Raw genomic sequence first — 27,609 nt, forward strand, 5'->3', positions numbered from 1 at the left:
AGATTGTTCGGGCTGAGCTGGGTGCCCCACCAGTAGTAACCGAGGCCCTATTCCAGGTAGTTACCTTTTTACAGCGGCTATGGGAGCTCCCTCAGCAGAGGTACTCCCGTTTGGCATTGACCTCATCCATACAGTTGGCAGCATGGAGATACTCATTGTTGGTACGCTCAGATGAGATCATGGTTTGACCTACATGGTTTGCGGATAGAGGCACTACCACCCTTTCAGTACAGTCTGGATTGTCCATTTTTGGATCTCACCCGCTTAGAGCAAAACCGCGTGATCAGGATGGATATCATCAGAGTGGACACAGAGAGGACATGGACTAGCCCCCTTGAGCCCTTGGGCACAAAAATGACTCATTACAAGAGCCATTTTCTACACCTCTCACCGGATGATTTTATCACCCGCCCGGCGTACATGGATGTACACCTATCACATGGGATACGTTGTGCCATTGGACAGATCCGGACCTCATCACACCAGCTGCGGATTGAGACAGGGCGATATGTGCATCAGATCGTGGATGACCGCATTTGTTAGCTATGCTACCAGGAGGTAGAGACAGAGGAACACTACATTTGCCGATGTACAGTCTATTATGAGATCCGAGGGAGATATCACTGCCTCTTCCGAGAGGGTTTTGGGCCGTTACGCAGGGTCATGGAGTTTGAGGATTAGAGATGCCTGGGATTGTTTCTACTTGAGCTCAGGAGACATAGAGAGACCCTCTTGGCAGACAGGAGGCCGAGCCATGATGTACCTAGACAGAGGACCCTGATAGATTTCTTCGGCACCAACACTAGCAACCCAGCCCACACACCTCCTGATACCTCCTCCATTGGGCCATCACAGCATCGACCACACTCCCAGGGAGTCACCACTGATAGAGCAGTTATCTTATGTCGTGCTCGTCGGCCACGCCCACAAGGATCCTGACCACGACATCCTCACCATCGCCAGATCAAAGGCATTATTGCTCGGCATCGGAGGCGCCTACCTCGCTTCTACGACCTCTCCATTCTAGACAGCCCCATGGTGGAGATACTTGATCTAAGGAGAGGGCAACACTTCAACTGATCAGCATACATGGATCTACTTGATATACATTTTCTAGTATTTTCCAGTATTTTCTTCTCAGTATCATCTCGGAGTCTTGGAGTTCTGTTCTTATAACTGTAGGACAATCAGTTTATTGTACTTTTTAGTCTTGTTCTCTTTGATGAGACACCAACTTCAGATGTACTCTCAGTTTTGGTCTCATAGGCCATTATGGCCTCTTAGAGACGTTAATATATCATTTCATTTCATTTCATTTCATTTCATTTCTCTCTCTCTCTCTCTCTCTCTCTCTCTCTCTCTCTCTCTAAGGACGATCCATTAATTTGGCAACTACAGGACGATCATGATTGGTCATTACTTGGCGAAACTATATGGCTCTATATTGGAGTCGGAGCTGAGCCGCTTGGTAGACAGGCATGGTCATCGAGCACATGGACAGGCTGGCTTCAGGAGAGGATTTACTACCTTGGATCACATACTGACACTTTGGGCACTTATTGAAGATGGCAGGGCACAGAAGAGAAGGATATACTGCTGCTTTGTGGACTTGCGCAAAGCCTTCGATACCGTACCACGTGCCAGGCTTATGCACAAATTGCATGACATTGAGGTACCCGATGATATGCAGTGGGGGAAATATGCTTTGTATGAGTCTGTGACACGCAGAGTCCGAGCTCTAGGCGGACTATCCGATATGGTGACCAGCACGATAGGGGTGAAGCAGGGAGGCCCGCTATTGCCCACCCTCTTTGGACTGTACATTGATGCGGTCTCTGATTATGTAGACAGATTGGGAGGCCCAGGGGCATGCTTGGCAGGGGTGTTGAGACCCATCTTGTTATATGCTGATGATATTGTTCTAATCTCAGACTCTCCGGAGGGATTACAGAGACACCTGGATGCATTACAGGCTTTCTGTGCGGATAGAGATCTGACAGTGAACCTTGGGAAAACCAAGGTTATGGTGGTTAACACCACACAGGCATGGGTGAGGAGATCAGAGCCTCAGTTCACTTTCCGAGGGAAGCCGGTTGAGTACGTCAAGTCATATGTCTACTTGGGAGTTACTTTCACAGGAGCGTGTTTCTCCCTGAATTGGAGGCATTCCAGAACCTCAAGGTGGCTTTATCAGAAGCACCTTGTTTAGCACTTGCCTCGTGGGACGAACCATTTCAAGTGACCACCGATGCGAGTAACATCGCAATTGGAGGTGTTTTACAACAGAATGGTCATCCAGTAGCTTACATGTCTCGTAAGTTACTGCCCGCCGAGAAGAACTATTCAGTCTATGATCGTGAACTCCTAGCAGTGATACAGGCCTTGAAACATTGGAAACATTGGAAACATTTCCTGTATGGCCGTGACTTTGAGGTTTGCATTGAACTATTCAGTCTATGATCGTGAACTCCTAGCAGTGATACAGGCCTTGAAACATTGGAAACATTTCCTGTATGGCCGTGACTTCGAGGTTTGCACTGAACATCAGGCATTGCGCTGGATTCAAACGATGCCAAGTGCACAGTGGAGTGATCGACAACACCGCTGGAGTCGGATATTCCAACAGTTCGGTGGTATGATTGAGTACCTTCCAGGAAAGGCCAATCCAGTGGCCGATGCTTTGAGCAGGAAGGGACAAGTGTCTACGATTCTGACCACTAGACTTGACCTTGTTGGTACAGGACTAGAGGACATGAAGCACACGTACGCAGATTTCGAGGAATTCGGTAGGAACAGGCATTGGATGCCACAGGACCATAAAATTTTCTGATACGCGATGGTTGGCTTTTCTACAAAGGCCGACTATGTGTCATGAAGTCATTCCGGGCAGCTCTTCTCCATGATGCCCATGACGCCATTACAGGTGGTCACAGGGGCATGAATTCGACTCTGGAGAAATTAGAACGGCAATACTATTGGCCAAAGATGAGTGCTCGTGGAGTCATTCGAATCTTTTGCCTTCTTGTTTTCACTCCCTTTAGCAGATCGGTTCACTCCCTTTAGCAGATCGGATCTCATCGGTGAGATGTGCCGAGAGATCCGAAAACTTGTCGATGTGGGTGGAATATGCCTGGCATATACCCACAAATGATCTAATGTCATAAGCTGTCTGAGGTACTTCCCAGTTAACAATCTCGGCCACTTTAGCCGGATTAAGTCGAATGCCTTCAGCACTAATTATATATCCCAAGTAATGCACCTGGAATAGATAAAATTCTGACTTATTTTCATTGACATAGAGCTCGTTGCTTTCCAGCAACTTAAGGACTTTCTCCACATCAATGTCATGCTGCTCAACTGTAGCTGAAAATATGAGTATGTCGTCCAGAAATATGAACGCGACGCTGGAGAGCGGGTACGCTCCTCCAGAGCCAAGATCCGCGCCTTCTGCTCATCCAACTTTGCTGTCTGTTCTGCGCGAGTGCTCGCATCATCTGCTGGAACATGTCTATGACACTCAAGCTGGGTGCCCTAGCTGGGCTGCCTGGTGCACTCTGGTCCCATGGTTCTAGGTCTCTCTCGTCGCCGAAGCTCGCCATAGTAGGAAAATGCAATTCCTTTCCGGAACGCAATCTGACCATCCACTATCTGTGTGGGAGACTTCCGGAGGCTAAAAACCAACCGTCCTTCGAGGGACAGGAGTCACTCCGAAAGGGGTAGTCCACCGGCGTCTAAAAACCAACCACACGAGCGAGAAAAATTTTCTGGTTTTCTTTGCTGAATTATTGTACTTGAAGTAGGCTCTGATACCATTGTAATATGCGGAAGCTTCGGAGAAAGATCGGTAACTTCAAAACTCACTCTTTTCGCGACGGAAATTAACACACAACACTTGAAAGGAGAAGTGCAGAAAATAGAGAGAGAGAGAGAGAGATGGGAGAGGACACAGTATTGGGTCCCAATTACCCTCTGTAGGGCCCCCACCACGGATGGTGTATTTGCTTTATTAGAATGATGTGCAAAACTGAAAGAAAATACAGCAATCTTTGTCACGTGCATCCCGCACTTGGATGCCATGTAGACATTTCTGTACAGAAGGTGCAGGACCGGGGATGGTGAACTGGTCCCATGTGAGCCCAGTCCGGGACGAGTCAGCCAGCGATCCATCTCAGTCGTCCGAGGTCAGATGTGCATTGTCCTGCACATGAGTCCAAGGTCAGGTGTGCACCGTCCTGCACATGAAGCAGTGCCAGTCCGCGCTGTGAGTCTCCCTCTGGAATGATGTCAGATGTTCTGTGTATCTGGTTTGCAACTGGATGCCAGGCCTTTGTAGGCATGTAGGTTTGCATGTAGAGATGGGGCCAGCCCATAGGGCTACCCCAGTGCGAAGATTTGCACTTGCACTCTTAGTATGGGCATGGGGGAGGTGTAGAACCACCCCCAAGGGGCCAGGAGGGCCCAAGCTTTGCCCACCAGCCAAGGCATGGGCTGGAAGGGCTGACGGCCAGCCCTAGGGCTGCTGGACAGGCAGCCGACAGGGTTTGAAACCCTACCCAGCAGGTCAGGCCAGGTGTAGGGGCAGTCCCACACCTCTGCGCAGCATGCCCAGCAGCCAGGAGCTGTCCCAGAAAGCATGCGCAGGCTGGACAGCATTTAATTAAGTGTGAAAGCATTTATTTAAATAAGACCCAGTCGTGGAGCTTCCTGAAGCTGGCCGACTGGATGCAAAAGGAGGTATAAAAGCCCAGCCAAGAAATCATTGAAAGTATCTCATAATTCACCAAGTGCTCCAAGCAAACAAGGGCGAGGACAGCCAAGAACTTGCTAAAGCAAAGGGGTGAAGGACTGAAGGTCAAGGGCAGGTTTTCCAGCCAAGAAAAGGTCAAGTACTTTGTATTTGTTTTCAGATTTTACATCATTCTAATAAAGCAAATACACCATCCGTGGTGGGGGCCCTACAGAGGGTAATTGGGACCCAATACTGTGTCCTCTCCATCTCCCCCTTCTCTCTCTATTTTTCTGCACATCGTCTTTCAGTTTGTGCGTTAATTCTGTCGCGAAAAGAGTGCTGTTTTCTGAGTTTTGAAGTACCGATCCTTCTCCGAAGCTTCCGCATATTACAGTGGTATCAGAGCTCACTTCAAGGACAAAGATTCAGCAAAGAAAACCAGAAAATTTTTTCGCTCGTGTGGTTGGTTTTTAGACGCCGGTGGACTACCCCTTTCGGAGTGATTCTTGTCCCTCGAAGGACGGTTGGTTTTTAGCCTCCAGAAGCCTCCGGAAGTCTCCCACACAGATAGTGGATGGTCAGATTGCGTTCCGGAAAGGAACTGCATTTTCCCGCTATGGCGAGTTTCGGCGACGAGAGAGAACCAGAACCATGGGACCAGAGTGCACCAGGCAGCCCAGCTAGGGCACCCGGCTTGAGTGTAACAGATATGTTCCAGCAGATGATGCGAGCAATCGCAGACCAGACAACCAAGTTGGATGAGCAGAAGGCGCGGATTTTGGCTCTGGAGGAGCGTGCTCGCTCTCCAGCGTCGCGTTTTCCATCTCCTCCTCCCTCTCCTTCCGTATCCCAGATACCAGATCCTCGTCACAGGGACCCTCTCGCGGGGTAACAGCCGCAGCCAAGCTCCTTGCTTGAGATGCAGATGCGTGCATTGGAGATTCGACAACGAGAAGACGACGTCATGCGACGAGTGGAACACGAGCGTTACCTCAGAGCTTTGGACGCCAGATTGACACCGGCGGCGTCCTCGAATCATTTTCCCGAGAAAATGAATTTCAGTAAGTATAATGGTAAACTCGATCCCACTACTCTGTATTCATGGTTACATCAATTTGAAGCTTACTTTGCCGCAGTTAGGAAAACAGATACTGACAAAGTGATCTTAGCTAGTTGGTACTTGGAAGGTGAGGCCATTCCGTGGTGGACTCAGTGGGCTCATGCCCACACCAGAGCAGGTATGGCAGCTTATGTGTGGGACGAGTTCGTCCGCGACCTTAAGCAGCGGTTTCTACCGCCCCACTACCTTGAGCGACTCGAAGACGAGTTCAGGGGAGCGCGTCAGAACGCGCAACCAGTCCTTCAGTTTGCCAATAAAATTTCGACCTTGTGTCTACAATTAGGCTTATCTGATGCGGACAAGAAAGGGAAGTTTTTGTACGGCCTGGACACGCAAATCCAATGGGAGGTGCGTATGTTTAGGCCAGCCACCTTTGAGGACGCACTCTCGCTTGCGCAGAGTGCAGAAATGAAACACAATGGTGGCAAGCCCAAGACTTCCCAGCCGGCTTCTCCCAAGGCTAACGCCTCGGGGGGCAAAAGCCAGAACCAGACGGGGTCTTCCCCAGGACAAAGCCCGGGAGCCTCTGGCTCCAAGAACTCGAACAATGCGTCTAAGCTTACTCCAGACCAGAAAGCGGAGGCAGGCAAGACAGGTGGCAAGTTGAGTGCTGAGGAGCTTTCTCAGTACAGGAAGGAGGGTAGATGTTGCTTTTGTCACACAAAAGGACATACTTCTCGGGATTGTCCGAAGAAGCCTCCAAAGGCCGCCGCCGCCTCCACAGCTTCCGTGGTGAGCACTGCTCCCACACAGACCCCAGCGGCTACCCCTAATTCTTCAACCCCCGGTGCTTCCGTTGGAGCAATTATTAGCCGGGAGCTCGAAGATAAGCAGAAGGGCGCCCATGACCAGGAGTATGAGCGCAACGAATTGCTCAAGTCCTTTGGCTACATAGGTGGCCAGAGAGTCGTCGTCTTGTTTGACAGCGGCAGCACAGAGGATGTGGTCACGGAACAGGCCGCTAGGCGTGCCCGTTTCGAGCTGACTCCGGTGGACAAACAGGTTGAGGGTTTTAGCACAGGTATGACAACGAGCGTCAAGTATGAAGCTCTAGGTGCTAAGTTAGTAATTCAGGGCATAGAGTTTGTGCGTGACTTTATGGTTGCCCCTCTGGTAGGAGCAGACATAATTTTGGGTATCCAGTTGTTTCACAAGTTTCTTCCTGATGTCAAGTGGGACAAGCACACGTTCTAGATTGATCGGAATGTGTCAAACACCCCGGTGACCATTAAGTGTGAGCCAGGTATTCCAAACTTTCTGCTCATAAGCCACTTGCAGGCTAAGCGAGCAGTCAGGAAAGGCGCACAGTGTGCGATGATTTACATCCAGACAGCCCAGACGGTGGCCAGTGCTTCCGAGAACTACTCGGTTCTCCATGAAAAGTTCCAGAAGATTTTTCTTCGGGACAGTCTCCCTCCCCAGCTCCCCCCGTCCAGACCGGAGGATCACAAGATTGACCTCCTCCCAGGCTCGGAACCCCCGAGCAAGTTCCCGTATCGCCTTTCTAAGGCAATGGAATCGGAGTTGGACCGCCAACTCCAAGAATTGTTGCAAGCTGGCTTCATCCGCCCCAGCGTGTCGCCATTTGCAGCACCGATCTTATTTGTCAAGAAGAAAGATGGGTCTTCTCGGTTGTGTGTCGATTATCGTGCACTCAACAAGCTGACTATCAAGAGCAGATTCCCGATGCCTCGAATTGACTATATTCTCGAGAGGCTGAATGGAGCTAAGGTGTTCTCTAAATTGGATTTAAAGAGTGGGTACCACCAGGTACGGATTGTAGAGGGGGACATCCCCAAGACAGCCTTCCGTACAGAACGGGCCCACTATGAATTTGTGGTCATGCCATTTGGTTTGACGAACGCCCCAGCTACATTTAACCGCATGATGATGCGTATTTTCCGGGAGTTGATTGGAGTGTGTGTGTTCATATTTCTGGACGACATACTCATATTTTCAGCTACAGTTGAGCAGCATGACATTGATGTGGAGAAAGTCCTTAAGTTGCTGGAAAGCAACGAGCTCTATGTCAATGAAAAGAAGTCTGAATTTTATCTGTTCCAGGTACATTACTTGGGATATATAATTAGTGCCGAAGGCATTCGACTTGATCCGGCTAAAGTGGCCGAGATTGTTAACTGGGAAGTACCTCAGACTCAGACTGCTTATGACATTAGATCATTTGTGGGTATATGCCAGGCATATTCCACCCACATTGACAAGTTTTCTGATCTCTCGGCAGACCTCACCGATCTGCTAAAGGGAGTGAAAACAAGAAGGCAAAAGATTCGAATGACTCCACGAGCGTTGGAGGCATTCCAGAACCTCAAGGTGGCTTTGTCAGAAGCGCCTTGTTTAGCCCTTGCCTCGTGGGACGAACCATTTCAAGTGATTACGGATGCGAGTAACATCGCAATTGGAGGTGTATTGCAACAGAATGGTCATCCGGTAGCTTACATGTCTCGTAAGTTACTGCCCGCCGAAAAGAACTACTCAGTCTATGATCGTGAACTCCTAGCAGTTATACAGGCCTTGAAACATTGGAAACATTTCCTGTATGGCCGTGACTTCGAGGTTCGCACTGACCATGAGGCATTGCGCTGGATTCAGACGATGCCAAGTGCACAGTGGAGTGATCGACAACACCGCTGGAGTCAGATATTCCAGCAGTTCGGTGGTATGATTGAGTACCTTCCAGGAAAGGCCAATCCAGTGGCCGATGCTTTGAGCAGGAAGGGACAAGTATCTGCGATTCAGACCACTAGACTTGACCTTGTTGGTACAGGACTAGAAGACATGAAGCACACGTACGCGGATTCCGAGGAATTCGGTACGCAGTGGGAGCAGGCATTGGATGCCACAGGACCATGCCATTTTCTGATACGCGATGGTTGGCTTTTCTACAAAGGCCGACTATGTGTCATGAAATCATTCCGGGCAGCTCTTCTCCATGATGCCCATGACGCCATTACAGGTGGTCATAGGGGCATGAATTCGACCCTGGAGAAATTAGAACGGCAATACTATTGGCCAAAGATGAGGCGTGATGTGTTTACATATGTACAACGCTGTGACATTTGTCAAAAGGTGAAAGCTCCTCGTGGAAAGAAGATAGGGTTGTTACAGCCTTTGCCAATTCCTGAGGGTCCTTTCCAGGACATTTCGATGGACTTTGTCACAAATCTGCCTCCCAGTCCGAGTAAGCGTAATACACAGTGTTTAACTATTGTTGATAGGTTCAGCAAATTTGTTATGCTTATTCCTTGCAGGGCCAATGTGACCGCCGAGGATGTTGCCCAGCTATTCATTCGGCATTGGTACCCGATTGGCGGGATTCCTAGGACCATAGTGTCAGACCGAGATGCCAAGTTTACCAGTCATTTTTGGAGGGCATTGTTTGATAATTTTGGTACTAAGTTGAATTTTTCCAGTGCATTCCACCCACAGACAGATGGCCAGACAGAGATATACAACTAGTTGGCCTTTGATGTGCTGAAGTGTTATGTCCACGATCAGCAAGGTAAGTGGGAATCGTTTTTGCCTTTAGTTCAAGCTGTTTTGAATGACTCTTTTTCTTCAGCTATTGGCAGGACTCCATATGAGGCAGCGTTTGGAAGGCCTTTCCAGTCGTTGTTAACCAGGACTTCGTCTTCCGTACCGGAGGCGAACAGAGTGACGGAGTCTTACCAGGAGATCCTAGAGTCCGTTAAAGACAGATTGGCTAAAGCGCAAGAGGCCTACACTCGACAGGCCAATAAAGACCGAAGGGACATGAAGTTTTCGGAAGGGGATTGGGTGTATCTTCGGATTATGAAGCAAAGATTAAAGCAGGTGGGCAAGCGATGCCCAAAGTTGTCTTTCAGGAGCTTCGGACCATTTCCCATCCGGAAAAAGATTAATGAGGTGTCTATGCAGTTAAAGCTACCTCCGAGTTGGACTATGCACGATGTATTTCATGTCAGTTGGTTAACGCCATATGCAGGTCCACCCCCTTCAGAGGTCAAAGACGAAGCGGAACCGGACATTATTGATGAAGCAGAAGTAATGGTTCTAGAACAGATCCTTCTGCACCGTTTCAAGCATGGCTCAGGCCGAAGACTACGACAGTTTCTCACGAAGTTTCAGGACCGAGGAACTCATGAAGCGGTATGGCTCGACAAAGAATTTTTCGAAGACTATCCGGCATTATTGACGGATTATTTGGAGGCTATGCAGCTTCCGTCAAGTTAAGCAGAAGGGGATGTCACGTGCATCCCGCACTTGAATGCCACGTAGACATTTCTGTACAGAAGGTGCAGGACCTGGGATGGTGAACTGGTCCCATGTGAGCCCAGTCCGAGACGAGTCAGCCAGGGATCCATCTTAGTCATCCGAGGTCAGATGTGCATTGTCCTGCACATGAGTCCAAGGTCAGGTGTGCACCGTCCTGCACATGAAGTAGTGCCAGTCCGCGCTGTGAGTCTCCCTCTGGAATGATGTCAGATGTTCTGTGTATCTGGTTTGCAACTGGATGCCAGGCCTCTGTAGGCATGTAGGTTTGCATGTAGAGATGGGGCCAGCCCATAGGACTACCCCAGTGCGAAGATTTGCACTTGCACTCTTAGTATGGGCATGGGGGAGGTGTAGAACCACCCCCAAGGGGCCAGGAGGGCCCAAGCTTTGCCCACCAGCCAAGGCATGGGCTGGAAGGGCTGACGGCCAGCCCTAGGGCTGCTGGACAGGCAGCCGACAGGGTTTGAAACCCTACCCAGCAGGTCAGGCCAGGTGTAGGGGCAGTCCCACACCTCTGCGCAGCATGCCCAGCAGCCAGGAGCTGTCCCAGAAAGCATGCGCAGGCTGGACAGCATTTAATTAAGTGTGAAAGCATTTATTTAAATAAGACCCAGTCGTGGAGCTTCCTGAAGCTGGCCGACTGGATGCAAAAGGAGGTATAAAAGCCCAGCCAAGAAATCATTGAGAGTATCTCATAATTCACCAAGTGCTCCAAGCAAACAAGGGCGAGGACAGCCAAGAACTTGCTAAAGCAAAGGGGTGAAGGACTGAAGGTCAAGGGCAGGTTTTCCAGCCAAGAAAAGGTCAAGTACTTTGTATTTGTTTTCAGATTTTACATCATTCTAATAAAGCAAATACACCATCCGTGGTGGGGGCCCTACATAGGGTAATTGGGACCCAATACTGTGTCCTCTCCATCTCCCCCTTCTCTCTCTATTTTTCTGCACATCGTCTTTCAGTTTGTGCGTTAATTCCGTCGCGAAAAGAGTGCTGTTTTCTGAGTTTTGAAGTACCGATCCTTCTCCGAAGCTTCCGCATATTACAATCTTGGACCTTTTCTTGGCTGGGAATACCCTGCCCTTGACCTGAATCCTTCACCCCTTTGCGTTAGCAAGCCCTTGGCTGTCTTGGCCCCTTGGATTGCTTGAGCACTTGGTGAAAAATGAGATGGATGATTGGGATTATGGGCACTTCTATTTACACTACCCCATCAGGAGCAATCGGCCAGCATAAAGGCAGTCGGCCAGCATCAAATATTCCCACGACTGTAAATTCAGCATTTAATGCTGAAAAATCCCATTAAATGCTGGAAAAATTCCCATAAATTCTGCGCATCTCTTCCTGGCTGGCTGGTCATCAGGCGCCTGCTTCTGATTGGCTGCTGGACACCACTTTTGCCCATAATCCAAGGGCTGGGCAGCCTGTATGGGCTGCCCCATACTTGCCCTTCAGCCATATAAAGGCTATAAGCTCCTAGAAATAGCCTTGTCTTTGCCCTAGGGTTGTCCTGCAGCCCCTCCATGGCTGGTGGGTTCAGCCTGGGCCTTCCTGGCCCTCATGGGGGTGGTTCTACACCATTCCCATGCCCCCACTCAGACCCCTGGCCCCTTGTCCTAACCACTATCTACTCAGTGATCTGGCATCCGGTACCATACCAGATACACAGAACCACTGTCATCATTCTAGAGGGAGACTCACAGCGCGGACTGGCACTGTTTCATGTGCAGGACAGTGCACATCTGACCTTGGACTCATGTGCAGGACAATGCACACTTGACCTCGGACGACTGAGATGGATCCCTGGCTGACTCGTCCCGGACTGGGCTCACATGGGACCAGTTCACCATCCCAGGTCCTGCACCTTCTGTACAGAAATGTCTACGTGGCATCCAAGTGCGGGATGCACGTGACATCGAGGGACTGTAAAAGCCAAGAGCTGGAGGTGTGCTTCGGAAAATAGGCAAGGGTCACTGGCCTCGGTCGGGGATGATGGAGCGGCTACCATGGAGTACTCCTGGATTGGTAAAGACCAAAGAAACCGACTCTTGCTGAAAAGACAACCACCCGAGGGCTAGAACCTGCTGTGAGGGAGGCAGGAGAAGAGAGGGACAGCGGAAGCTCATGGATGGGCGAGGGCGGCAAAGGGCAGGGGCAGGGTGAAGAAGGGTGAGCGGGTCTGGAGGGCAGGCAGGGCACGAGGGGCGGAGGGGTGCGCAAGGCAGGGCACGAGGGGCGGGGCTCGGCTGGGAGAGGGTGGAGGTGCAAGGGTGTTTGAAGAGGGAGGCGGTGAAGTGCCTGAAGGAGGAGCATCAAGTGCGAGGGCGGGGGGTGCGCATAGGAGGAGGGAGGCAGCGGGTGGTGGAGAGGGAGGGGGGTCGCATGGAGGAAGAGGGAGGTGGAGGGTAGCGCGAGGGAGAATGGAGGGAGAGCAAAGGAGGGCGATGGCAAAGGATGGGCTGGTGCACAGATGGAGGGAGCTCCAGCTCGCTAATCTTTTGAACCAGACAAACGGTAATATTTTGTATTAGTTGGGATTTTCGCTTCACGGGCAATGAATTCCAAATTTCCAATGACAAGTTATGCAATGAATACAAATTCCAAACATATTTGTGTCGATGTGTGCTTGTCCAATTCCAAAGCTTTGTGTCGATCCCTCGCTTCCCAATACCCCGGTGTCTCAGTGTCTCGTCATCCGTGTGCCAAGCCAAGACATAGAAGACCAACATGTACGAGCACATGGATGTAGTGTCCATGGGTTTCCGCTCCACAACCGCCCTCTACACGGAAGCTCCAGATTAGAGAGATCTCCAGCATCAGAGAGACACTTTTCCACTAGCTGTAGACATGGCGAGTCTCTCGTTAGTCATCCACTCTTACGCCAGACATTTTGGATGGATGAAGATGAATGTACTATGTATTGTAGTGGCATGGGGATGTATCTTTTTACGATGTATCTAGAGACATTGCTATTATCATCATTGTGCATGTGGATAGTTGTCTATGTTTTGTTCTTTTTAACTTTTTATGATGATGTTACATTGTGGTACCATTGTAACATTTTGTTTGGTCTCATAGACCCTTTGGGTCTTTTGAAGATGTAGACAACATTTCAATTGTATAGATGAAGGAAAAAGGCTTGCTCACCAAGTCCATTTTTGCAGTTGCAGGGTTATACTCGGGCAATGAAAGCAGTTGGGGTGGTAGAGGCAAAATGTGAGGACATTTTTTCCTTGATCATGGGAATGGATGAGACCCGAAATGAGTAAGTCAAGTAAAGTCTTATCTTGACAAGCTATATTTTCTTTTTTAGGGTCCACTAATTCGAACCAAGCCCTAGAAGTTACTTCTCTTATCTAATCATGTGAAGTTTTTGAGGGGGAATTTTTGAGTGGCAGATGGGACAGCACATTTCACAATGGCATGATGGTGGAAGAAGTGAATGGTCACACTGCAATTTTGTATCACCGCTTGCAGCTGGGTTGGTGTAGCTGGTAATGTCTTTACATGCACTGGTTCCTCTTTTATTCTCATAATGCTTCAGTTTTGTCAAGCTGGTGTATTTTATGGCTTGTAGGTTAGTTTGGCCCCGTGATTTATGCTATGTTCGATACTGGCGGCACATTGAGAATGGGAGCTATGGTATGGATATAGTAGTCTCATGATTCAACCGTGCATAGCTAGTGGAACGAACCCTTTATCTAATGCACTTTCATTTTATCATGCAGTTGTTGTTTTCTGCTCAAGAGAACATTCTAATTGCCCTCCTCAGCCAGGCTGTGTGCGTGCACACATTGAAAGTATGTGCACTTTCATTTCATCAAGTTTCTGAGGTTAGATATAACAGTCTAATCACTTGTTAGACCTAAAACGGAAGTTTTGTCAGTGGGCCCTTGCCTGAGTGGCTCACACACTGCACCGCCTCTAAGGGGGCATGAGTTTGAATCTGGATACCTAAATATATAATATATAACCCACAACAAAAGAAAAAAAAAGACTCAAATGGAAAGTCCTACATTTTGTAGCTGTGTATTTGTGACATTTGTACTGGAAAGGGCTTCAGAAAATGCCATTGCTGTTGTATTTACAGGTGGAGGCTTCACGATTTCGCCCCTAAAACCTTGTCTGGGCTCTGGAGGGCATCGGGCCAGAGTTGAGCATCAAATTCAAATCAATCTGCAGGGATGGGGCATTAGCTATTTGCCTTTTTATCAACACCATTGCTTGTTACAGATGCTGAACAGTGTTGCCGGTAAAGTTTTGTTTTCACCACTGATGCCTCATGCCATGTATCTATCGAAAAATAAGAATTTAATGTCAAACTTATACATGCCTTCAAATGTTGCTGTAAATTTCTTTGATTAATTGCAGACTTTTGAGTATGCCTTCAGACCAGGATTCCCATGCAACATTGATGCTTCACAGTTCTACTTGTCCAACTGTGGCAGTAGGCAGAAAAATTTATGGATGTCAATTTTCATTTATTTTTCAATCTCTTCAAGGAATGTGTAATAGCAAATTGCAAGTGCTTTACTGGGATGGCACAAACCTTGTCCACATCAGCTCCCTTTACATCTCTTGTGGAGTAGACTGGTGTGGAGTCCAGGGCCTCATTTGTGAGAAGTACTCAATCATTATCATGTACACAAAGACTATAGACAGGATTGCTGGCTAGCTTCCTGCCCAACCATAGATGTTATGGCCCCAAAGGTCATAACGTGGCTGGATTTATTGTTGAGAAGTCCTCAATCATTATCATGTACACAAAGACTATAGACAGGATTGCTGGCTAGCTGCCTACCCAACCATAGATGTTATGGCCCCAAAGGTCATAACGTGGCTGGATTTATTGTTGAGGTTAGACTTATAGCTAGGGATGGCCCTTGATAAGTGACTTATGGGTCAGTCCTGGTATCGATTAGTGTGAAAGGACGTAATCATTGTTAGGTGTTCCTTTATTACAACCACCAGCTACATAACCTTCGAGTTAGTAGTACAAGCACCATCAAATAAACACAGTGTCCTTTGGTCACTTTACATTGTCCCAATAATAATGAGCCTATCTTTATAAAAAATCCAGCATTGTTATTTCCTTAGGCTTATAAGAGGATTAAAAAAGGAATGCCTTGCTTTGATCGAATCTCTATGGCTTGAACTCAAAACTTGGCAGATTGAAGTGAAGTGTTGGAGTCCCACTCCAGATTTGGAACTGGGAGAAGCTTCTCAAATTGTAGCGATCTGGACTTGGTAAGAAAAGGGCTGAAAACACTTTCCATCAAGGCGGGCTAATGAATAATGATACATAACCTCTGGCCAGCCGTTATGTGGCAGCTGGTGTCGTTGCAAATCTGCGCATGAGAAAAGATCTCCCAACTATGCATATGGTCCTTTCACTTTCCAGTAGCTCTCCATCAAATGTAAAGGATTCTTGCTGCAAGTGGCCTAGGCTAGTGTGGAAGATCACAACCTTGGTCTTTCCAAGGTCAAGTCTGAGGTCTTAAAACTTTTGTGGGGCCCCTATTGGAATGTGATAGAACTGCTACATCATCTGCATAAAAAACTGCCAGTGTAGAGCCATTCCCTCCAAAATAATCAACAAATTCGGCCTGATTATTTTTTGAGAGTGCAAAGGGAGTAGGGCAGAGTGGTCACTGCGATTACACCGTATTTTGTGTAAAAGTATGTTGACTGTGCACAATCTTCCAAAAACCTGTTCGTATAGTGTTATATTGGCCTAGATTACTAGCATCTTCTCCTCTTGCTGCCTGTTTAGAGTTGTCCAATGCCTTTTTCCTTGGATCTCTTAGTATGCTGGGCATACAAGCATGGTACCTTCTTGTGTTTCCAGCATGTGTGTTTTAATCTTTGCATCATGGAAGCTCTCGGTGTTCCTTGACTGATCTAGCATCTTGGGTGGTGTTTCATACAGAGTGGAGCCACCCAATGTAAGCCGTTATTGTGTGATAGGGTGGTCTGATTGTAATTGCCCCAAGCAGGGCTGGGCACAATCTTGCCACACTCTTAGACTATTAATACTATTAAAGAAGATGAAATGGCACAAAACCAAATGAGGTAGCAATGCTAAAATTGAAATGACACTGCAATAGGGCCGACCCCCCTTGTAATATGATTGTATTATCAAGGATTTCTCAAGATACAAGCTTCATGGGCATCACATGCCAGATTTCCAATGACATCCATGCAATGAAAACATTTGCAAACATGTAGAGGTTGATTCTGTAGCTTTTGTTGTGAAGAACCTCACTCCCCAATCCCCAGTGTCTTGCCACAAGTAGTTATGCTCCATTTTACACAAGCATGTGTGTGCCAGGCCGAGCCATAGAAGACCTTAATGGTCAAGCACGCGATGTAGAGCAGGTAAAGAGAATTTGTGAAGGCTCTTACTGCTGAATTTTTTGGTTTTAGTAAAAAAGGTGCTGCTAGCCGGTCTAGCTCCCAATGGAGGGGGGGTGGGGGGCTGTCCTGGTGCATCATATACCTCTCTAGCATACGTATGCCATGCCTCAGGTGCAGTAATCGGATTACCAGGCTGTCTCTCCTGAAACATCTTCCATGCCCTCTTGTTGTCCTTCCCTAGGAAGAGTTGGTAGATCTCCTCCTCTAGCTTAGCCAGATAGGCTCGTTTCTTCCTCCGCACAAGGCGTCGAAAGATCATCCTGGCCTGTCTATGCGTGTGAGACTCAAAGGGCAATCTCACGCTGTAGCTGTGCTCGTGTCTCACGACACTCATCATCATACCAACTGTTCTGTGGGGCTGTTCTATGGGGCAGTGCTGCGGGGGTGGGTGGAAGGGATCATAGTGCAGGGAAACGCATATGAGGCGGATGCATGTAGAACACCTGCCAATCCTCTCGTGATCTCGTCCAAAGGGCTATGCGGGTCTAAAGCGAACAAGCCATCAGATACTGCATCCCGATAAACCCCAACTGTCTCACGTGTAAACTGATATCTCGGGTACCTAGGTAGATGAGTGGTTGGCCCATCTCTCGGGGATCTACCTGCTATTGTGAAACTCAGGTATGCATGATCGGCTGCTATGCCAATGGGCATACTGGAAATCGTGAAACCCCGCACATCAGGTATCAATGAAGGAGATCCCATCAAGTAGTCCACTGTGCTCGCTCCCCCTTTAGAGTTCCAGTGTGTGAGAGCCATCTCGATAAGCCATTGTATATGACCAACCCATGTGCAATCCCGAGTGTGAGAAAATGCCTGCCATAATCTGTAATCTCCCCCTCATCCTGTGCTGATCTCCACAACCCTACATCCTCTGCTGTGATCTCCCGTTACATAAACCCTTGAGTATCATACAACTCTGTCTGTTCTGTGCCTGTACGTGCATTAAAGTCTCCCAATAGTAATATGTCTCCCATGCTGGCAAAGCTCATGATATCATCATATAGTGGTATATAGGGCGACTCTCCTGATGGTGCAAACCTGGAGTGGGCTGGGGGAAAGTAGCATACCGCCACATATAGCTCGCGGAGCCCCCCTTTGCATATTCGGACCCACATGTACCTCGCATCTGCATCTCTATGTACCACATGTATTTTGTCACGAAGCTCCTCCCTGTAAAGTGTTGTCACTCCTCCAGATCCTCTGGTACCTCCCACTGTGCGTGGCTGAGGGCGAAAAACTGATTCCCATCTATAACCCCGGACGTCAGGAAGCCTCTTGTTTGTGCACTGATGGGTCTCCGTATACATAGCAATATCACTGTGTCTGAAAGTATCCTCAAAGTATCCTGCATCTATTCTAAGGGCTCCGTTGCAATTCCACACTGTGAATCGCAAGGTCTCATAGGCCGCGCACCGTCAAGCAGGTCGCCTCTCTGTAATGATGACTTGGCCATCTCTGTATACTGCCCATTTCCCCTCTTTCCTTGCCTCAAGCACACGCGGCATGTGTTCCTTTCGGTGTGCTATCTGTGTCGGTGTAAGGTCCTCATCCAAATAAATCTTTTCCCCCTTGAGGGCCATCCTTTTGGAGAGGAAGGCCTTCTTCTTCTCCAAGTCACCAAACGTGATGATCAATATCTTTGCCCTGGTTTCATCTCTGCCTACTCGCCATGCTCTGGTAATGGGTACATCAGTGGCTCCAATTTTTGTTGCAAGAGCTTTTGCATCCTCTTGGGGATTTCCCTTATCTTCCCATCCAACTACACGTACATGTAAGGCACGTGCCCCCCTCTTGGCTTTCTCTTCCAATGTAGCATTCATCACCTCTACTTTATTGACTGGTGTATCTTTCTGTTTTTTACTACTTCAATCCATGGGTTGACTTCCTCAATTTGTTTCTTTGTGGCACTGGCAATTTCAGCCCATGAATGCATTTCCTTCTCACCTGCAGCCACTTTTGCCTTACATGATTCCAAAGTGTTTTGCATTTCTGTGATGTCTTTTTTGCGGTCAGCCATACATGTCTTCAAAGTGCCTTCGTACGATGCAACTGTTGTGCCAATCTCTCGGAGCATGTCATCCTTCCATTTCTGCATCTCTTTTTTCATTTCCGTGTGCGTCAAGGCTAGCTGTAGCTCCTCATAAAGGGCCTCATCTCGTCGGGCCATCTTTGTAATCCTTCGTGAGCCAGGGGACATGATTCCTTCCCTCAGTCTTCTGCGGTAGGCATTTGGTGCCTTCATGGGGGTGTGAAAGGTTGTCTCACCATCCTGTTCCCCCTCTAGGGGTTGAGACATGTTTTCCCCTACTAGTTGCTGCCTTGGGGGCCTGAGCAACGGTGGGTGGGAAAACGGTGCACAACTGAGAACTGGCAATGCACCTTACTGTACCTTCTGCCCGACTGTACCTCCTGCACCTTACCGTTTGCACCTGTGCAGCCTGCCAATAGTCCTCCAGCCGTCTACAGTTCTACCCGATAGTATACAGAAGAGAGAGAGCATCAAATGCTTCAGTCCGTCGGTGAGAGAAAAGGGAGTCCAGCGCTTCAGCCCGTCGGTGAGCGAGAGAGAGTCCAGCGCTTCGCTCTGTCAGTTGGAAGCGAGCGAGTCCCGTCGGAGAGCGAGCCCGTTGGAGCGAGCCAGAGTCGGAGAGCGAGCCAGTGGTGGCAAAAGCGCGGATCACAGCAAAGAGGCGGGCAGAGGCGCGCAGGTCATCTCAGCAGGCGCACATCTCAGCAGGTCATCTCGGCAGCGTGCAGATCATCATGGGTGCGCACAGAGCCAATGGTCAGCAACGCGCAGGTCAGCAGGTCAGCATGTCATCTCAGCAGGCGCACATCTCAGTAGGAATTGAATCTTCTCAGCAGGCGCACATCTCAGAGAGAGAAAGAAAGAAAGAAAGAAAGATTTTATTAACATCTTCCAAATGAGTAAACTTGCTGTTTTTCCTGTCCAAACAGCTCCTAACAGCCCACGTTTTTCAGATGAGTGCTCTACAAGTCAGGGCTTGCCCACTTTGGCCCTCCCACACCTAGAATAGCAACTCGTGGAGCTATTTGGGAGTGCCCGGGTGCCCATCCCTCATAATCGGCCTTGGTTCATTAAAAATAGTCGAGCCTGATGTGAACTCACTTATAAAATTATAAGTGTGTCCGCCCACACTTTAAGTGAATGTGAACCCTGCACCCAATAAACGTTAGTAACATGAAATAATGAATAAATTGGGTTAAGTGTGCACACTTACCACCTGCAAAACCCATAAGGAAACCATATGAGTCCCAAACAGGTGTGCACATGCGTATCCACGGGTTGTCCAGTCGTCCCCGGTGCCCATGGACACTCACAGGAAAAATACCAAGCAATGTCCAGGCATCAAAAACAAGTCATCCATGGATGTGTAACTCACATACATATGCTGGTGCACAAACATAGTGGATGAAATCTCATCTTGTACATCCAACTAGCCCGCCGTTCTCACAGGCGTCGTCCACATAGGACCAAAAAGTACCTACCAGGGTAACCACCCTTCCATGAGTCCAGAGTCACTCACTAGGGTTACCACCCTTCCATGAGTTCATAAATCATGCCGGGAGCTCACACCAGGATACCAATCCTTCCATATTCAATCATGACATCATTCCAGACGTCTGCCAGAGAGACATTCCCCTTGGCTTCTAACCAGTTGCTCGCAACTGAAAAGCTTCCAAGTAGGCCGCAAGAAGATCTAGATAATCTTTAAAATATGCCTCGTCCATCCACTTCGCATCAAGTGCTGGATAGTTCCTGAACTTCACAAGGTACTTACAAACAAGCCTGCCTCTAGTAGCTTTCCGTTCCTTGTGAAAAACAATCTGCTTAGGCTGCAATACCTCTTCCAGCTCATCAACCTCGGGTTGATCTTCCATAACCGGCTTCACCGGCTCAGGACCAATATATCTCTTCAAGAGACTGACATGGAAAGCATTATGAATCCGCCAATGATCTGGCAACACCAGCCTGTAAGCTGCCTTATTGATCTTTTCTAAGATCTGAAATGGTCCATAATACCTGCAAGGTAGCTTCGGATAGTTACCATCTTTCCCAGTCTGCTTGCGAAGGCGAGCCTTTTGGAATTTCAATAAAACCCAATCTTCATCCTTCAAGTCCAATTGCTTTCTATGCTTATCTGCAGCTCTCTTATGCTTATCCTGGGATCTCTGTATGGCTATCCGGACCTATGCAAAGGCCATATCCAAATCCCTTACATACTCATCTATTGCAAATATCTCATCCTTCGTGCGAAGGATAGGTGGCAAAATAATCTTGCCATAAACAATCTCAAAGGGCGCCTTGCCCATAGAAGTATGCACTGTATTGTTGTAAGCAAACTCTACCAGTGACAAATACTTCTCCCAATCTGATTTGTGATCAGCCACATAGCATTTCAAAAGATCAAGCATTGCTGAATTTGCAATCTCACTCTGCCCATCTGTCTCTGGATGATATGCAGAAGAGAAATTCAGCTGCATTCCCATGTTATCAAACAATGCTCGCCAAAAGAGACTTGTGGTGCGAGGATCACGATCCCCCACAATCGTTTTTGGCATACCATGATGCTTGAGAACCTGTGCCATAAATATCTTTGCCATATACTCTGGCTTTATGGTCTTCCCTACCGGAATAAAATGTGCCTGCTTATTGAATCTATCCACAATAGTCCAGATGGCATCATTCCCTTGCTGCGACTTAGGAAGACGTGTGATAAAATCCATGGCAATACTCTCCCAAGGCTGATTCGGAATTGGCAACAGTTGAAGCAACCCCGGAGTCTTATGCTTGTCAAACTTAACTTTATGGCAAACCATGCATTGGCACACATAGTCATCTATGTCTTTACGCATTCCTGGCCAGAAAAAGTCTCTCTCCAAAGCGTGCATAAGGTGGTGCATGGCATTCATCCATTACTTTCTGCCTCAAATCCTTATGTACACATAAGCGATTATGAAACATCAAATACCCATCACATATGGAGTAATTCGGGGCTGTTATACCCTGCTGAAAACCAGCCCATATATGCTGAAAATCATCATTTGTATGATAAGAATTTCGCATATCTGATAAGTCCTGATGATAGGCTACTGTAATAGCACTTACTTGAGGCCTTCGGGATAGTGCATCGGCCACTACATTCTTCTTACCAGGAGTATGCAAAATTTGAAAATGAAACATAGATAGGAAGTTTTCCCATCTCTTTTGCACCAGCAACACAGGTGAGCAATAAGGAAATGAACTAGGGCGTATCAACCGTTTCTCAAGTAAGTCATTAACCTGCGCCATAATCTCTTCTTGCTGACTTGCACTCACCCTGTAAGGAGGTCTATTCGGGGCTGTACTCCCAGGTATCACATCAATATGATGATCCTCGGGACGCTCAAGTGGCAACTCTCCTGGTAGTGCATCCCTGAAACAATCACCATAACCACGCAAAAGTCTATGCGCTCTCGGGTTAGATGATCTACATTTACATTCTCATGTTCAGATTGTTCTCATACAAAAACCAAGTAAGAACAAGCTGACTTCTTCATTATTTTGGAAACCTGAACATGACTTACAATAGGTATGGTACTATCTAGAGTACCAGCTTCTATAACAAGTTCTCTACCTCTATGAACAAAGCTGATTTTCTTGGACTTATAGTCCTTCTTGGGCTCCATACGAGCATGCCAAGGCATCCCCAACAAAACATCACATCTTGTGAGAGGAGCAACTAAGAAACTCTCATGATCAAGATATCCCTGTATATGAATTCGGAGTTTGCCAATGATCGGCGTTACATCAACTCCTTTACCCTCAAAAGCGGCATCTGCATTCATTTCAGTCCCAAAATCTGATACATCCAAGCCTATGGCAGTAGCCGTTTGTACCGAAATGAAATTATCTGTGGATGCATCATCAAACAAAAAGAGTGCGGGCTGATCCCTCAACTGTCCCCATGCTTTACATATTGTTCTATGATCTGGGGGTTGCCCCGTGTTTCCCTGCACATCGGGCACAACATTCACATGAGGCTTTTCTGCATTAGAATCTGCATTCTTGGGATTCTGCGGGCATTTGGTAAATATGTGATCCTTGCCACAACCAAAACATTTCCCATCACGTACATAATCAAGCCTCTGTTGTTTTGACAGCCCAAAATCATTGCGTTTACCCCCCCGGCTTCGTAGACGAGTTTCCTTTTGTATCTGAGGCATCTTTCTGCTCACTTTTATAGGGCTGTTAACCCACTTCATATGCAAATTTTCAGCTATGAGTGCTGAGTTTATCAACTGCTGAAGAGTTTGATTTGAGTACACCTGTAAGCTCTCTTGATTGATGGGGTGCAAACCTGATTCAAACTTCCGTTTCTTCTCCCCATTAGAAAGAGACATAAAGGGAGTAACTTTCAGCAGTACCTTCCAGTACTTAGCTATATGTGTCTGCACTATCTCCCCTTCATCCTGCTTCAACCAATCCCACTCTTTGCGTACATTCTTGGCATAGTTTGGAGGCAATAATTGAGCATAAAACTGAATTTTAAAGTCATCCCATGTGCAGGCAGCACTTGCATCCAAAAGATTGGCCATCCACCAATCACTAGCTGTCTCTTTGAGATGCATACCCACATGCCTGAGTTTAGACTTCTCAAAGAAATCTTCATTGCAAAAAGCAATTTCAAACTGTCTCACAAAAGCAAGCGCCTTCGTAGTATCCATCTTGCCATAGAAGTTCTCAAACTTCACATCTTTGTCTCTTGACTTGAACTCTCGGCTTTTCTTTTTAGAACGAGACCTGTCTCTAGCCTCATGTCTAGGCTTAGGAGACTCATGCCTGGATCTCTTCCCACGTACTCAAGACACTCTTGGAGTTGTGAGAATCTTCACTTGAAGAACGCTCTCGGCGTGAAGATGCATAACGGTGACGAGGATCTACATTTCCTAATGTACTGGAATCTGCATGTGCTTCCACATGGGGAGTCCTTTTTGTACCTGCATCACCCAATACATCCTTTTTTCCTTTCAAATAAGATATGGCCAGCTCTCCAGGATCTTCATATCCCATCTTTGTTGCTATGACCTCAAGGGCTGCATCGTCACTTGAATCCTTCTTTTTCTTTTCATTCAAAACCCTTTGCACATAAGGGTCATTCTTGAGAGTCCGCAATTCAGCTGTCTCCTCACGATAGCGTCTAACTTGACGCTTGAGAGCCTCTAGCTTTGAAAGTACATTGGCCTGGTCAGAATATGCAGATTTAGCAGACCGCTGTGCATCTGAATGCTCACCAGACCTTGCTTGCATGCTCATGTTTCACAATCTGTATGCTCAGCAAAAAGCTTTCCGTATGCCCAAAAATCGTCTTTCTCAAGCAAAGAAAGAAACCAATGCTTTGATACCACTGTCACAAATGGGCACGTGTATACGGAACCAATTCACTACCAAAACAGCATACATACATCAATCATTCCTGGCATATACATGGTTACCATCATTGTGAAACATTACATGAGCATATACATCCTGCAAACATAAACCAACTTGCACATGACACAGCACTACGGGCTGAAGTTGGGCCAGCCCCCCCGTAAGGTATCTTTATTACCAACAGAAGTATTTATATGTACAAAATGCGGGTGCCCGGAGAGTACACACTCATCCAGCCGACTGGCCCCCCCGTAAGGTATCTTTATTACCAACAGAAGTATTTATATGTACAAAATGCGGGTGCCCGGAGAGTACACACTCATCCAGCCGACTGGCCCCCCCGTAAGGTATCTTTATTACCAACAGAAGTATTTATATGTACAAAATGCGGGTGCCCGGAGAGTACACACTCATCCAGCCAACACCAGATTTATCCAACTGTGAAAACATAGGTAAACACATTACCTGCAACTCCTTGGTCACCAACCAAGGTTGAGTGGTCACCAACCACTCTTGTTGCAACACCCTCGGTCATCAACCAAGGTTAAGCGATCACCAACCGCTCCTGTAGAAATACCCTCGGTCACCAACCAAGGTAGAGTGATAACCAACCACTCCTATACTTTGATAGAGCGGTTTCAACCCTGTAACAAAGTGCTGTCCCAAACTTGCAAAACAGTAAGCAGCCATGGTTTTGGCTCACTGGCCACCCACAGGTTCCACTAGATCACATCCCAGGCCTGATACTTGTCTAGGGACATGTTTGCTCAAGTTTCGTCGCAAGAAACCTCCTGCAAACCTGTAAAAACAGCCAATAATGGCCCTTACAACAGTTGGCCAGCTCGTGTTGAGTCTCTTTTCACTCCGTCCAAGCCCTGTTCTCAGCAGAGTAGCACAAAAACAGTCCCAACAGCCATGCGCCAGCTTCTGGAAACAAATCTAACAGCCTGCAGCCCTGCAGATGCAGTCAGCCAGCCCTGTAGAGAGAGAGAGAGAGAGAGAGAGAGAGAGAGAGAGAGAGAAATAGCAGCCAGCCAACCCTGGGACTCTTGCTCTTGGCATGTACTCCACCTGTAGCTCATGCAAATGAGTAAACTTGCTGTTTTTCCTGTCCAAACAGCTCCTAACAGCTCACGTTTTTCAGATGAGTGCTCTACAAGTCAGGGCTTGCCCACTTTGGCCCTCCCACACCCAGAATAGCAACTCGTGGAGCTATTTGGGAGTGCCCGGGTGCCCATCCCTCATAATTGGCCTTGGTTCATTAAAAATAGTCCAGCTTGATGTGAACTCACCTATAAAATTATAAGTGTGTCCACCCACACTTTAAGTGAATGTGAACCCTGCACCCAATAAACGTTAGTAACATGAAATAATGAATAAATTGGGTTAAGTGTGCACACTTACCACGTGCAAAACACATAAGGAAACCATGAGTCCCAAACAGGTGTGCACACGCGTATCCACGGGTTGTCCAGGCGTCCTCGGTGCCCGTGGACATTCACAGGCAAAATACCAAGCAATGTCCAGGCATCAAAAACAAGTCATCCATGCATGTGTAACTCACATACATATGCTGGTGCATAAACATAGTGGATGAAATCTCATCTTGTACATCCAACTAGCCCGTTCACAGGCGTCGTCCACACAGGACCAAAAAGTACTCACTAGGGTAACCACCCTTCCATGAGTCCAGAGTCACTCACCAGGGTTACCACCCTTCCATGAGTTCATAAATCATGCCAGGAACTCACACCAGGATACCAATCCTTCCATGGAGCCCTTCCACATGTATTCAATCATGACATCATTCCAGACGTCTGCCAGAGAAGTGGTGACAATCTGGACATGGGCGTGGACCAAAATCCCTAGCCTCTCATATCTAGCCTACTAGCCCCTGGTGTAGACATCAATCCCCTACCATGAGGTGCCAGTCCACATGACCCTAGGCGTAGATGGAAGTGCCTTGCCAGGAGGTGTCATGTCCACACTATGGAGCCCGTCCATAGGTCTAGAATCATAGAGAATGGCCAACTAGTGACATGACAATTGTAATGGCTTTCAAATCAAGTGCTTTCCTGTTTGCATGAGAAAGTAACTTAGTTTGAAATTGGCTGCTGGATCCATGTTTTCTGGATTCAAAGCTGCAGGCTTCTGTCCTCTCTGGTTTGGCGAGTGTAGATGTCTGTGGTTGTGAGACTGAAAATGGTGGTCGCTCATTTAGAAAGAGTCCCATCCACAGGCACAAGTTTGTCATTGAAGTTATATACGAGCCTTCTATAGATTTTAAGAAATGCTTAGTACAACACAAACTTTGGCTCATATTGATGGTAAAGTTTTGTGTAGATTCAATCTTGTGCAAGAGAGGATATTTGCCTAGTTAAATGGCTGACACACTGCTTCCTGCTGCTAAATTGGTGTTCAGGTCTGCGTGAATGGTTTGCTCAATGTGAAGATACCCATCTTGTACCTCAGTTCAACAGAATCATGAAGATGGATACACAGCTTGCAGCTGCCAAGAGAGGAAGAAAAAGACAACCAGCCATCCAGTTTATCCCTTCTTTACATGATGCTGAAGGTCAAGGAGAGGACGACGAGTCTGATGATGAGGATGATGGACCATTGGTTAATCAAGAGGTGCACAGATGCTTTTTGTAAGGCTCTAATGTCTTGGCAATTATATCATGTAGCAGGAGTGTGCTAAGATTGGGTTTTTTTTTTCAGGCTTTTGATGAGACATTTGTCAAGGAGAACATCATCACACCTTTGTGTAGGTCTTTGACATGACACACTTATGTGGAGTTTTATTTTGCAAGTGAATATGATGTTGCATTATTTGATTGCAAAGTATGCCTTAAATTACCCAACGGATGCCTTTGTGTGATAAAGATCTTATTTCAAATGTCCAAGGTCATGAGCAGGCAGAAGCAGAAATTTGAAACACCTCAGATGGGCTTCCTTCATTTTGGGATCTTTTAAGCGCTGGATGTGGAACATGGGGGAGTGCAAGGATCTATTCTTAGAAGAAGAAAAAAAGGATCTATTCATTTTCTTCGTCTTCATTTGACTAATAGAAGGATCTATTCTTGGAAGAAATAAAAAAGGACTTGCACTCCCCCATGTAATCCACTGACAGATGGAGTCAGAGGGTGCCTGCCTGCAAACTTATCCTTGAAAGAGGTAGTGAGTTTGCAGATAGGGCCGTGGAGAAGATCTATTTGATGCCGGTTTGCTAGTCACTGCGGGCAAGAAGAAAATCCTTCCAGGGATCTTCCCTTGGCTAGGGGCTGTGGACAATAAGCTTGCCCAACAAAGTGCTGCCGTGTATCGTGAGATTGATGATGCCTAGTTCTACTTTGAGGGGTGGACAATGACTTGCTAGGCCTCCTCGGCAGTGGACCTGGCCAATGCATGATTGTGAGAATACCCAGCATGAAGCGATGTACCACATGGTGGCCAAGAGAACCTATAGTGGCTGAGCTGGTTAAGCAATGGCACAGCAAGTTCATCAGCATTGGTTGGCCACTAGCACACGCTTGCCACCAAGCTGCAATAAGGAAGATTTGTCTGAATGAACAGGAGGGAGGCAATCTGCTGCTCTGGAGTGATGTGAATGCCCAGCTGACATCCAAGATATCG

At 47.5% G+C, this 27,609-nt stretch overlaps 1 protein-coding gene across 4 annotated transcripts in view; it reads left to right on the forward strand.

Annotated features, from left to right (window-relative positions):
* The window catches only part of LOC147622166 (protein ENHANCED DISEASE RESISTANCE 2-like), a 90,368-nt gene that overhangs the window by 41,292 nt on the left and 21,467 nt on the right, over nucleotides 1-27,609 (forward strand). For all 4 annotated transcript variants that reach the window (XR_015269657.1, XR_015269658.1, XM_086823266.1 and 1 more), the window contains exons 9-15: nucleotides 13,283-13,383; nucleotides 13,517-13,612; nucleotides 13,696-13,760; nucleotides 13,847-13,918; nucleotides 14,209-14,370; nucleotides 26,396-26,607; nucleotides 26,695-26,740. Coding sequence is in view for 2 of the 4 variants with exons in the window: in XM_086823266.1 (XP_086679392.1) it covers nucleotides 13,283-13,383; nucleotides 13,517-13,612; nucleotides 13,696-13,760; nucleotides 13,847-13,918; nucleotides 14,209-14,370; nucleotides 26,396-26,607; nucleotides 26,695-26,740 (754 nt within the window). In the remaining 2 variants the exon portion in view is untranslated. The remainder of the gene's footprint in view (nucleotides 1-13,282; nucleotides 13,384-13,516; nucleotides 13,613-13,695; nucleotides 13,761-13,846; nucleotides 13,919-14,208; nucleotides 14,371-26,395; nucleotides 26,608-26,694; nucleotides 26,741-27,609) is intronic.

The sequence above is a fragment of the Cibotium barometz genome, chromosome 29, assembly GCF_041138505.1.
Source record: "Cibotium barometz isolate CiBa-2024 chromosome 29, ASM4113850v1, whole genome shotgun sequence".
Classification (NCBI taxonomy): domain Eukaryota; kingdom Viridiplantae; phylum Streptophyta; class Polypodiopsida; order Cyatheales; family Cibotiaceae; genus Cibotium; species Cibotium barometz.